This window comes from Xyrauchen texanus, chromosome 31 (assembly GCF_025860055.1).
Source record: "Xyrauchen texanus isolate HMW12.3.18 chromosome 31, RBS_HiC_50CHRs, whole genome shotgun sequence".
NCBI lineage: Eukaryota > Metazoa > Chordata > Actinopteri > Cypriniformes > Catostomidae > Xyrauchen > Xyrauchen texanus.
In genome coordinates, this window is record NC_068306.1 from 4,284,941 (window position 1) to 4,297,136 (window position 12,196).

At 39.5% G+C, this 12,196-nt stretch overlaps 1 protein-coding gene across 2 annotated transcripts; it reads left to right on the forward strand.

The window, feature by feature from the left end:
• Positions 1 to 10,084, forward strand: LOC127625280 (gastrula zinc finger protein XlCGF57.1-like). Of its 2 annotated transcripts, none has more exons than XM_052100470.1 (3): positions 1 to 125; positions 1,647 to 1,810; positions 7,175 to 10,084. In XM_052100470.1, exons 2-3 carry the CDS (start codon positions 1,675 to 1,677, stop codon positions 8,800 to 8,802), a joined length of 1,764 nt encoding a protein of 587 aa, XP_051956430.1. In that variant the 5' UTR covers positions 1 to 125; positions 1,647 to 1,674; the 3' UTR covers positions 8,803 to 10,084. The 2 variants fall into 2 exon arrangements, with proteins under 2 accessions (XP_051956430.1, XP_051956431.1); XM_052100471.1 differs by having other exon boundaries at positions 100 to 125; positions 1,628 to 1,810.
• Positions 10,085 to 12,196: the final 2,112 nt, after the last annotated feature.

Below are 12,196 nucleotides of genomic sequence, written 5' to 3' on the forward strand. Positions count from 1 at the left end.
ATCTGATGTTGGTGTTTTATTCACTCCAGTCCAGCAGGAGGCGGAAATGAAGCAGAAGTTGTTTCATAAACCGACAGAAAACACCAGAAGAAGATGAAAGAAGAGCTGATGCTTTGAGCAGTTCGGTACGTGATCAATGTGTTTTACATCAGCTGTGACTTTTATTTACATTGATATTTTTTCTGTCTGTGGCGTTTAAATGTCTGTAAAGACTATTATATTGTTTTGTGACGCACGCTTTTAATATTTAGTTTCTGGAGAAATAAGCTTTAATAATTAATATAATATATGATCTCTTTAAATCCAGCGGTTATTGATAATGAGATCAATGAAGGTGATTATATGATATATTTAGAAATTCAGACTTCATTTGGCTATAAATCCGCTATGCACATGTAAATAATGTCGCATGTTATTCTTCATGATTTGTGAATTCAGATGACGTCATCCTCAATCGGTTATTTACGTCTTACAACTCTTACAATTCCAGTCTGAATAGGCTCAATGGGGACCTTTGATTTGTGAATGTTTCTGAAAATGCTGAAAAAATATTAGGTGTGATGGGCCTAATTGGTGTAATAATTTTTAAAAAGGGTTATTTGCTACTAGATTAGCACTATGTATCATCTACATATTTTATACTTAATATCACGTGAGTTTTAATCACTTTGTGCTCATGTAGGGTTGCCGATCGTCCCGTATTTAAAGATAAAATTCAATTTTATTTGAATTATTTACGCGATTTGTCCCGTATTTAAGCTGGTCAAATGGCATCACGGTGAAATTGTTCCAGATCGCCAATTTTACATTGATATAAGCTGAAAGATTTGCCTACGGTGTGTTAAGGGACCGTCCAAAAAGTCCACAAATGGGTAAAACTGAGTTTTTTATATATAAAAATGTTCAACAAGATCAAATAATTTATGAATATAATCATAAAGTCAAGAACAGATGAAGGAAAAAAAATAAAAAATTACAAATATTTGTAAACCATCCAAAATGGATACATAAATATAATTTAATTGTAGTTTCTGTTCTGTTGTTAATCGCTAAGCGTGCATCAGGTACAGATGTGTGAGTGTATTAATGGCTCTCTTATTTTGTCCTCACTCAAGTGGTGCCGGAAGCCCGTGAATTTCTTGTTTCAATGAAACATCAGTTTGAACCAATTCATTACAATTAATCAAACTTCCCAGCACGAACGAGGGCATTCTGGGAAAAATTGCGAGTCTGTTTGCATGCTCAATAAATTTGGTGCACCCGTTTGCGCTGGATGATGACTATAAAGAGAACTAGTGGAGACGATGCGCTGTGAAATGTGGCTGTATATGATGGTGGCATCCAGTGATCAGAATATGAATGTCATGTCATTTTCAATACCTGGCCAAATTCTGTTTTCATTCTAAAATCGAACTCAGCCACATCGGTGAGCTGTAGTTTGCCTCCCCTGCTGTAGAAGGTTTTCCAAACTTTTTTTTTTTATTGGGGCCAAATGCAGAAAAAAAATGGTTTAGCTGGCCACGTCAGTGTAATAATTAAAAAAGGCTAGATGCGACTAGACGATGCACCATCTATATATTGAATGCTCAATGCCAGTCCATTATTATGAGGATATTCTTGAGTTCAGATGTTCGTTGTGAGAGCAGGTGGATGTGACCGCAGACACCAGTGTAGATGTGTTTAGTGATGCTGCTGGACTGCAGGAACCTGATGAAGATGGAAGTTGAAATCAAACTGGAGGATCAACAGAGTGATGATGGTGAAACCACAGCAGAGGAAGAACAGAGCGATGATGATTTTATTCCTTCAGGTATGTTTCTGTATGTTGTTTTACACTTCCTTCAGCTGGAAAAAACATGACGATGGAACAATTCATCCACAGACAACAGTAAGGCTGAAATACACTTTTGTTATGACTGCTAAACATGCACACACATACAAGGAATTTATCTTGGTGACAGAAGCTTCATAAAACAACAATACAAAATGATTAAAATATCATTTAAAAAAGGGTATAAATATTTATATATATATATATTAGAGCTGTCAAAATGAACGTGTTAAAGTATGTTCCCCCAAAAAGGTACATCCTCTCATCATTTACTCACCCTCATGACTTTCTTCTGCTGAACACAAATGAAGAGGACCATTCCAAGATGACACTTCAGTTGACATATCAGGGCATTTTGCCACCATTTTTCCTAATGGTGCAAGAGTTCGCACTGGTGCGATTACAAATTTGGCCGGCTCTCTGATTGTGCGCTGTCGTTTTTGTTGCGTATAAGAAATATCAAACGGTAAACTTTCCAAAAGCGAATCAGATCCGCTCTACCCAGATCAGTCACCGCGACTCAATGGACAAATCAGCGCATTGCGTGATTACATGTGGACAGGTCTCGACTGCCTCAGCTGCGCAGATCATCATAGACTGCATTCCAAATGGCATAAATCAGCCTCCGTAGGGAGAACAGTCACGATAGTCATTCTGTAAGATCGCTTCCTTGCTGAGCAGCCTTTCAGGTGATGTCCATATAGGACTGGTTTTGCTGTGGATCTAGATACTCGTCCACCTGTTTCCTCCAGCATCTTCACAAGGTCCTTTGTTGTTGTTCTGGGATTGATTTCCACTTTTCACACAAACTACGTTCATCTCTAGGAGACAGAATGCGTCTCCTTCCTGAGCGGTATGATGACTGTGTGGTCACATGGTGTTTATACTTGTGTACTATTGTTTATTCAGGTGTCTGGAATTTGCACCCAAGGATGACACCAGACTTGTGGAGGTCCACAATTTCTTTTTTCTAAGGTCTTTGATGATTTATTTTGCTTTTACCATGATGTCAAGCAAAGAGGCACTGAGTTTGAAGGTTGGCCTTAAATACATCCACAGGTACACCTCCAATTCAGTACACCTCCAGTTCAGCACACCTCCAGAAGCTAATTGGCTAAAAGCTTGACACAATTTTCATGAATTTTCCAAGCTGCTTAAAGGCACAGTTAACTTAGTGTATGTAAACTACTGACCCACCGAAATTGTGATATAGTCAATTAAAAGTGATACAATCAGTCTGTAAACAATTGTTGGAAAAATTACTTGTGTCATGCACAAAGTAGATGTCCTAACCAACTCGCCAAAACTATAGTTTGCTAATAATAAATATGTGCAGTGGTTAAAAAATTAGTTTTAATGACTTCAACCTAAGTGTATGTAAACTTCTGACTTCAACTGTATTTACCTTAGATTTCGAGCATCCAGAGACTGGGGTTCTTTAACTAATTTAAATTCACCAAGAACACCCTGAGAGTTGTAAACAAAGTCCTCATTACTTTCTGCAATTAATTAATGCACCAAATACAAGTTTTCAGTGTTTACTGTGCATACCTTCTTGCCTTGTAAAAATGCCCTTCCATTATGCCATCTGGAACGCTTGTCAAGTGGAGAGCAAAGTCCCGCTTGATGCTAACAATAAGCCTAGCGTTGATGCCCCACCATGAGATATGTGAAAGCTGCTTTAGGGGTTAAGGCTGGGGTTAGGGTCAAGAGTTAAAAACCATGATGCAATGCTGCAATTCTACTAACTCTAGAATGCACAATTTTTTAAAATTTTTTTTAATCCCTAAATAAAGACTAAAATGTCTTACTGTAACTTAAAGCTGTAAGGTTTCAAGTTACATCCACCAAATTTGGCACAGGCCTTCAGACTGTTCCGAGTCAGGTTGCTTCTACTTTTCTACATTTTACATTTACATTTATGCATTTGGCAGATGCTTTTATCCAAAGTGACTTACAGTGCACTTATTACAGGGACAATCCCCCCGGAGCAACCTGGAGTTAAGTGTCTTACTCAAGGACACAATGGTGGTGGCTGTGGGGATCGAACAAGTGACCTTCTGATTACCAGTTATGTGCTTTAGCCCACTACGCCACCATCACTTTTTTTCCGAATATATCAGAATTACAGTTTTCACACAGCAGACGATCAAAAATCTCCATAAGCCCCTACATTTACATTGACTGAATTTTTAAATAGGCCAAGACTAATGTAAATGTAAACAAACTCATACACGAGTCATGACCAGGTTATCATTCATCCATCCACCCTGTCTGTCTTACACTAATGTCTGCATTGCCATCGAAAATAACAACAAGTCTTTATCAAGCCAGTGTTAAAACAGAGTGTAGATTGAACTATATGCACTAAGGTTAGGGTGTGTGGTCTACAGTGACCAGGTTTAGCTCTGGTGAGCAAACCTTTCCTTTAAGTTTTGTACATCTGCGTGTTTCAGATTGCAAGAACCCTCTCAGTGCTTTCAGGTGATCAGAATTCCTCTACAATTTGTTTTTAAGGCTGTGAAAAGAATCCTTCCAGCTCCTTGGCCCCAAACCACCAAGACGTTGCTATCAATGAACTCCTCAATTGATCAAGCAGAACAAAAATATGACTACCAGACCTCTTTCCAGGGACCTTGGCATTAGCGTATACTATCAGTTTATGATTTTGTAATGTTCTTTAGGTTACTTAACCTGTGTATAAAATGTCTATCAAATAATCGTTGAGTTATTTGTTTAATTAGAAATTAAATGGAAGTGGACGCCATTGATCATCCAATGCAACCACTTGCATCTTTCCATCTCATGCACTTTATTTGCCTGTTCATTTATATTACCCTTGAGCATATTAGTACCATTTAGTAGTTGTTAGTTTTCTTGTTTATCTTTTTGTAAATACATTTTGTTACAACTGTGTCTTCCTTGTGTTGATAATACAGTAAGCACTCTAAGGGTTAGGTTGAATCTCACAAATCCTTCAGATTATTCAGATGACCCACTCCCTCCAATTGATATTTTTCTCATTTATTGAATGGTCCATTTGGATTATTCTTGTACTGTTAAAGTGAAATTCTTAAACTGATGACCCGAGGATGGATGGATGGATGGAGGGACACACACACAGGGCGGCTGTAGCTCAGATGGTAGAGCTGGTCGGCTGCCAATCACCAGGTTCGATTCCCGCCCCACATGACTCTACATTCCGAAGTGTCCTTGGGCAAGACACTGAACCCCAAGTTGCTCCCAATGGCAGGCTAGTGCCTTGCATGGCAGCTCTGCTGTTATGTATGTGTGAATGGGTGAATGAGACACAGTGTAAAGCGCTTTGAATACCGCTAAGGTTAAATAAGTGCAGACCTTTTACCATTTACAACACCCCGTAAGTGACACATGATAAAAAATCACCACACACTTTCGTGTCTTGTGTGTGGCCCAGTTCATCTTACTTGGTGCCCATTGTGATTCTCCTTATAGCATTAAATAGTTACATTTTGATTTATTTTCTTTCTTAATTAGGAAATAAATGCATTTTGGCAAGAAAAGTATATATAGAGCCAAATTTCAGCATTTTTAAAATCTGCGATTTAACTATGAAAAATTATGTGATTAAGGATGACAGCACTAATATATATTTGTATATTATATATATATACACAGTGCATCCGGAAAGGATTCACAGCGCTAAATTTTTTCCAAATTTTGTTATGTTACAGCCTTATTCCAAAATGGATCAAATTAATTATTTTCCTCAAAATTCTACAAACAATACCCCATAATGACAACGTGAAAGAAGTTTGTTTGAAATCTTTGCAAATTTATTAAAAATAAAAAAATCACATGTAAGTATTCACAGCCTTTGCTCAATACTTTGTTGAAGCACCTTTGGCACCAATTACAGCCTCAAGTCTTTTTGAGTAAGATGCTACAATGGCACACTTATTTTTGGGCAGTTTCTCCCATTCTTCTTCACAGGACCTCTCAAGCTCCAACAGGTTGGATGGGGAGTGTCGGTGGACAGCTAATTTCAGATCTCTCCAGAGATGTTCAGTTGGGTTCAAGTCTGGGCTCTGGCTGGGCCACTCAAGGACATTCACAGAGTTGTCCCATAGCCACTCCTTTGTTATCTTGGCTGTGTACTTAGGGTCGTTGTCCTGTTGGAAGATGAACCGTCGCCCCAGTCTGAGGTCCAGAGCACTCTGGAGCAGGTTTTCATCAAGGATGTCTCTGTAAATTGCTGCATTCATCTTTCCCTCGATCCTGACTATTCTCCCAGTTCCTACCGTTGAAAAACATCCCCACAGCATGATGCTGCCACCACCATGCTTCACTGTAGGGATGGGATTGGCCAGGTGATGAGTGGCACCTGGTTTCCTCCAGACATGACACGTGCCATTCAGGCCAAAGAGATTAATCTTTTATTCCTCATGGTCAGAGTCCTTCAGGTGCCTTTTGGCAAACTCCAGGTGGGCTGTCATGTGCCTTTTACTGAGGAGTGGCTTCCGTCTGCCCACTCTACCATACAGGCCTGATTGGTGGAATGCTGCAGAGATGGTTGTTCTTCTGGAAGGTTCTCCTCTCTCCACAGAGAAACACTGGAGCTCTGTCAGAGTGACCATCGGGTTCTTGGTCGCCTCCCTGACTAAGGCCCTTCTCCCCCGATCGCTCAGTTTGGCCGGGCGGCCGGCTCTAGGAAGAGTCTTGGTTCTTCCAAACTTCTTCCATTTACTGATGATGGAGGCTGCTGTGCTCACTGGGACCTTCAATGCTGCAGAGATTTTTCTGTACCCTTCCCTAAATCTGTGCCTCGATACAATCCTGTCTCGGAGGTCTACAGACAATTCCTTGGACTTCATGGCTTGGTTTTTGCTCTGACATGCACTGATAACTGTGGGACCTTATATAGACAGGTTTGTGCCTTTCCAAATCATGTCCAATCAACTGAATTTACCACAGGTGGACTCCAATCAAGTTGTAGAAACATCTCAAGGATGATCAGTGGAAACAGGATGCACCTGAGCTCAATTTTGAGTGTCATGGCAAAGGCTGTGAATACTTTGTTTGTAGAATTTTTAGGAAAATTATGAATTTAATCAATTTTGAAATAAGGCTGTAACATAAGAAAATGTGGAAAAAGTGAAGCGCTGTGAATACTTTCCGGATGAACTGTGTGTGTGTGTATATTATATTATAATAATTGCTAGTGATTGTAATCAAGGTAAACCCAACCCTACAACAGTATAAACATTTATGTTCTACCATTATATAAGGGTTCAATTTGGGTTCAAAAAGATTTCTTTGTGACATTTGTCTCTCTTGAATTAAATTTGAATGTGTTTATTGTAGAGCTGATGGATGTGAAAGAGGAATGTCAAGAGCTGAGTGAAGTGGAGGAGGAACATCATGATTTCAGAACTGGAGAAAAATCTTTGAGTTGCTCTCAGTGTGGAAAATGTTTCAAAGATAAAAGAAATCTTACGAAGCACATGAGGATTCATACTGGAGTGAAGCCTTACACATGCCATCAGTGTGGAAAGAGTTTCTCACGTAAAGAAAATTTTATTGTGCACTCAAGAATTCACACTGGAGAGAAGCCTTACACATGTCAACAGTGTGGAAAAGGTTTCAGACGTAAAGATCATCTTAAAATGCACATAAGAGTTCACACAATAAAGAAGCCTTACACGTGCGATCAATGTGGAGAAGTTTTTAAATGTAAAGAGCAATTTATTCTGCACATAAGAATTCACATGAAGTCTTACACATGCCAACTGTGTGAAAAAGGTTTTGCATGTAAAGAAAGTCTTGATCTGCACACAAAAATTCACACTGGAGAGAGGCCTTTCACATGCTCGCAATGTGGAAAATGTTTCAAAACTAAACGAAACCTTACGAAGCACACAAGGATTCATACTGGAGAGAAACCTTACACGTGTCATCTGTGTGAAAAGAGTTTCATACGTAAAGAACATCTTACTGTGCACATAATGATTCATACTGGAGAGAAGCCTTACACGTGCCAACAGTGTGGAAAAGGTTTCAAATGTAAAGATCGCCTTAATCTGCACACAAGAGTTCACACCGGAGAGAAGCCTTACACGTGCCAACAGTGTGGAAAGAGTTTCACAGATAAAGGAAGCCTTAATAAGCACACAAGAGTTCATACTGGAGAGAAGCCTTATACGTGTCAACAGTGTGGAAAGAGTTTTGCACGTAAAGAACGTCTTCATGTACACACAAGAGTTCACACTGGAGAGAAGCCTTACACATGTCAACAGTGTGGGAAAAGTTTCAAACGTAAAGAACGCTTAAATCTGCACACAAGATTTCACACAAAGCCTCACACATGCCAACTGTGTGGAAAAGATTTTGTATATGCAGCTAGTCTCAAATATCATCTTCGAAGTCACTCTGGAGAAAGGCCATTTAAGTGTGATAAATGTGATAAAACATTTGTTGTGGAATCAGTCCTAAAAAAACATCTGAAAATGCACACAAACGAGAAGCCTTACAATTGTTCTTTTTGTGGAAAGAGTTTTGCACATCCTTCTTATTTTAAACAGCACCAGAAAATACATTACGGTGCCGAGGTTAATAAGTGCTCTGAATGTGGGAGGACCTTTACTACAGCCGGCCACTTGAAAGAGCACCAAAGAATTCATACTGCAGAGAAACCTTTTATGTGCTCATACTGTGGAAAGACTTTCAATAAGTCCCATGGCCTGAAAAAACATGAGAGGATTCACACCGGAGAGAAACCATACGAGTGCTCACACTGTGGAAAGAGTTTCACTCTGTCACAAAACATGAAAGTACATGAGAGAATCCATACTGGAGAAAAACCTTACCATTGCTCTTCATGTGGAAAAGGTTTCAACCGATCAGGTCATCTACAGCAACATGTCAAACATAATTGCCCAACTAGTCACAGTGACCAAGAATCATCTTCAGGTCCAACGATATCAAGCAAATAGTTTGATATTTAGAGAAACTCAAAGATGGAATTTCTCCCAAAAGTGCAGCATCATCTAAAGTCTCGGGGATACTTTGTTTTTCTGTGTTCCAGATCTCCTTGCACATGGTCGAGCACTCAGCCATTCAATGCATACTCTTTTGAACACAACCAATCACAAATGTGTTTGATGCATGTACACCATGACTACTTTGTGATAGTCTTTTAGTACAGTCAACAGCAGGTGCATGCGCCAATGATGCGTACAGACTGAGTGTCGAGAAAATATGGGCAGCACATGGACCATCCGCGCAGACTGTGCTGATGGCAAAAAGTGCTTTATGCATACTGTGTGTGTTACGATCCGCAATGCAGACCGCCAAAGTGTACTTTACTCTTCAGGCCCCCTTTACACCTGGTATTATTAACTTGCGTTTTATTGTGTCTGGATATTCTTTAGCTGGATTGCATTTGCACCTCGCAGTCACATGCGCTAGTTTAAGTAAAGGTTTTCTCAAGCTAGCTGTCCACTCTTGCTTCTCCTTTGTTTAAATAATTGTTTCTTAAATTATGGCTTGTGTGGCCATAAATGTTGTCGCAATGTGTTTAATTAAATGTGCAATTATTTTCACTCTGTTTAGTCTGTTCTTCCACGCAGTTTCCACTAATATTTAATGAAACGGTGCTATAGAAAGTGTCTCTGCTCTTTTCTAATGATGATATCACTCCACATTTCATTACGCACGCTCCACAGCAGAGAAATGACATCTATCTTCTTTATAAGGTGATATTAATGTGGGGAACTGTCACTCAGTTTGTCACTCTCACTCGCTGATGTGACCATGTATACCCATCATACTGAAAGACAAATTCAGTAATGCATTTGTTTTTTTGGTTATTGTTAGAAACTTTTATTCTATTTTGAATTAAGTTTTCTCTGGTCCCCTAATTAGTTGTTTGCTTCAGTCTTCATGCGTTGCCTTGCACCTCTAAACCTCGAGGGAAGAGGAATGACAGACAGCAAGTGCTTCAGTTCATTCTCCTACTTTATTCTATTAAGTCTAGGGTTTATATACAGTCTAAGTTGGTCAGTGCCTATGTCAATGAAAAGATAAGAGAAATGATGTGATCTTAAAACAAACAACTAGAAGACAGATGAGTCTTTGACAGTTACAAAGGTCAGTCCACTTCTGTATATCTGCACAAGGGAACTGACCATTGACCTTAAGGAAACAGAGTATTCAGCTAAAAAGGTTGCACACATTGAAAATGATTAGACATGAAGATTTTATATCAAGTCAAGTCAAGTGGTTTTTATTGTCGTTTCAACCATATACAGTTAGTACCGTACACAGCAAAACGAGACAACGTTCCTCCAGGACCATGGTGCTACATAAAAACAACAAAGGACCAACATAGGACCACATGAGACTACACAACGAAATAAAATACCTATATAAACTACCTATATATACCTATATAAAGTGCACGTGCAAACATGTGCAAAAAGTACAGGACAGTACAACAAATTACTGACAATGAACAGGACAATAGACAGTGCAGCGCCGACCAGTACTCAGTAGTGCAAAAAGATGACAGTTTCTAAAAATGTAAACATAACATAACAATATCTTACATTGCCCACTTTGATCACGAAGGGATCACCTGCTTGCTTTATGTAAAAGTTTTCCCTCGTACAATATCTCGTAACATGGATATTGGTGCTTGAAACCATCTATCGTACAGCTGTGGTTACATGTGTATGGATCATCCTTCTGATCGCTGCCATTTATATAGGGCCACAAACAAGCAATTAATGCGAATACAACAAATATAATGATTATAATCAATGCTATTTGTTCAATTTTATATATGAATAACCACAACCATGAAAAGAAATCATAATCTCTGTTGGTGGTCCGGTGATCTTTTTACAACCTCACAAATATTTTTAATACTTTGTTCTATGATTCCTCCTGCTCCATCCTCTTCCAGGATGTATGTAAACATGCTTCTCCTACCATAACACATACTCCTCCTTGAGCAGCAGTTAACTGATCAAGGACCATCCTGTTCTGGAGCGCCATTAAGTGCTGCACTCAGAGCTCCTTTTTTACACTTTCCATTACCTTTATCCTGTCATTCATAAACGTAACCAAATTAAACCTATTAATTTCTGCCTGATTCATAAGAGTGGCCACACCAACTGGAGCAAAGAATGATTGAAAAAAAAAACATATCAACTCTATTCCATATTCTTTGATCTTCAGGAGTGTATTTTGGAGAGGTTAAGGAATGTCATAATCTCTTTTTTTTTTCTCACTGAATGTGTGCTGTTGCTAGCAGGCCTGGTCTTGATGATCATCACAGATCCAGAGCTGTAAACTAAGGCACATCTCCCAGTCCAGTTTGCATGTAAAGAAGTAAAGAGTTTGCATACATCATCATCTTGTGTCAAGGTGTGTTGAGCTATGTGGCATAACTTGGCATACATAACAGGATTAATTTGGATGAAGTGAACGTGCTGTGTGGTAAGCTATTCTCCACCATAAATTAGTCTCATACGAGTGAGGTGGGTCTGGGTGTTCTAAGTCATTTGTGTCAAGTTGTGCTTTTAGTAGGCACATGGCTATTAATTCTAGTAGTAGTTTCACTAGACCCCCTCATCCTGATTGCTTAAAATTGATTGCGACAGTCTGTCGGGGTCACAGATTGGACTATGGGTTTAGTTGGTCATGGTAATAGTAGTTCTAAGTCAATCCCTCCTCCTGGTCTGCTAATTCTCAGGTATTGGTTCCAGTTCCTCCAGTGCTTTCACTGCGTCCCTTTGAATTATTTTTTACCCTCCTCAGGTACTGGCTTCACACGGCTTGCGTGGATCCACTGCATTTGGAGGTCGGTCAGCACCCCTGTCCGCGTCACGGCCAGAACAGTGGTTGGACAAAGATACTTCAGCTCTCCCAGCCTGGTGGGCTTCAAGCTCTTCACTAAGACCTATTGATTTGGAACAAAGGGGTGAGTGGGCTTTCCTGTGGGCATAGGGAGAGAGAGAGAGACATCGCCATTTATGCCATTCAATGTTTTGATCAGGAAATCCACATATTCCTTGATCACCACCTCCGTGTCACCTGTGGATAGAAAGCTAGCGTGACCTTTGACCCATGGGGTCAGGAAAGGTCTACCCATTATTACTTCAAATGGAGAGAGTTTAGTAAAATTCGATGGTGACATTCTGAGTTCAGTCAACGCAGCCGGTAGAACATCAACCCATGTTCTCCATTTTTCCATGCAAGCTTTATTCAATCTTTCTTTGAGTGTTTGATTTGTCCAATCAACCACGCCTGCCGATTGTGGGTGATATGGAATATTAAAATGTCAATTGATGTTCAATTCTTTAGCTATGTGTTGTGTCACTT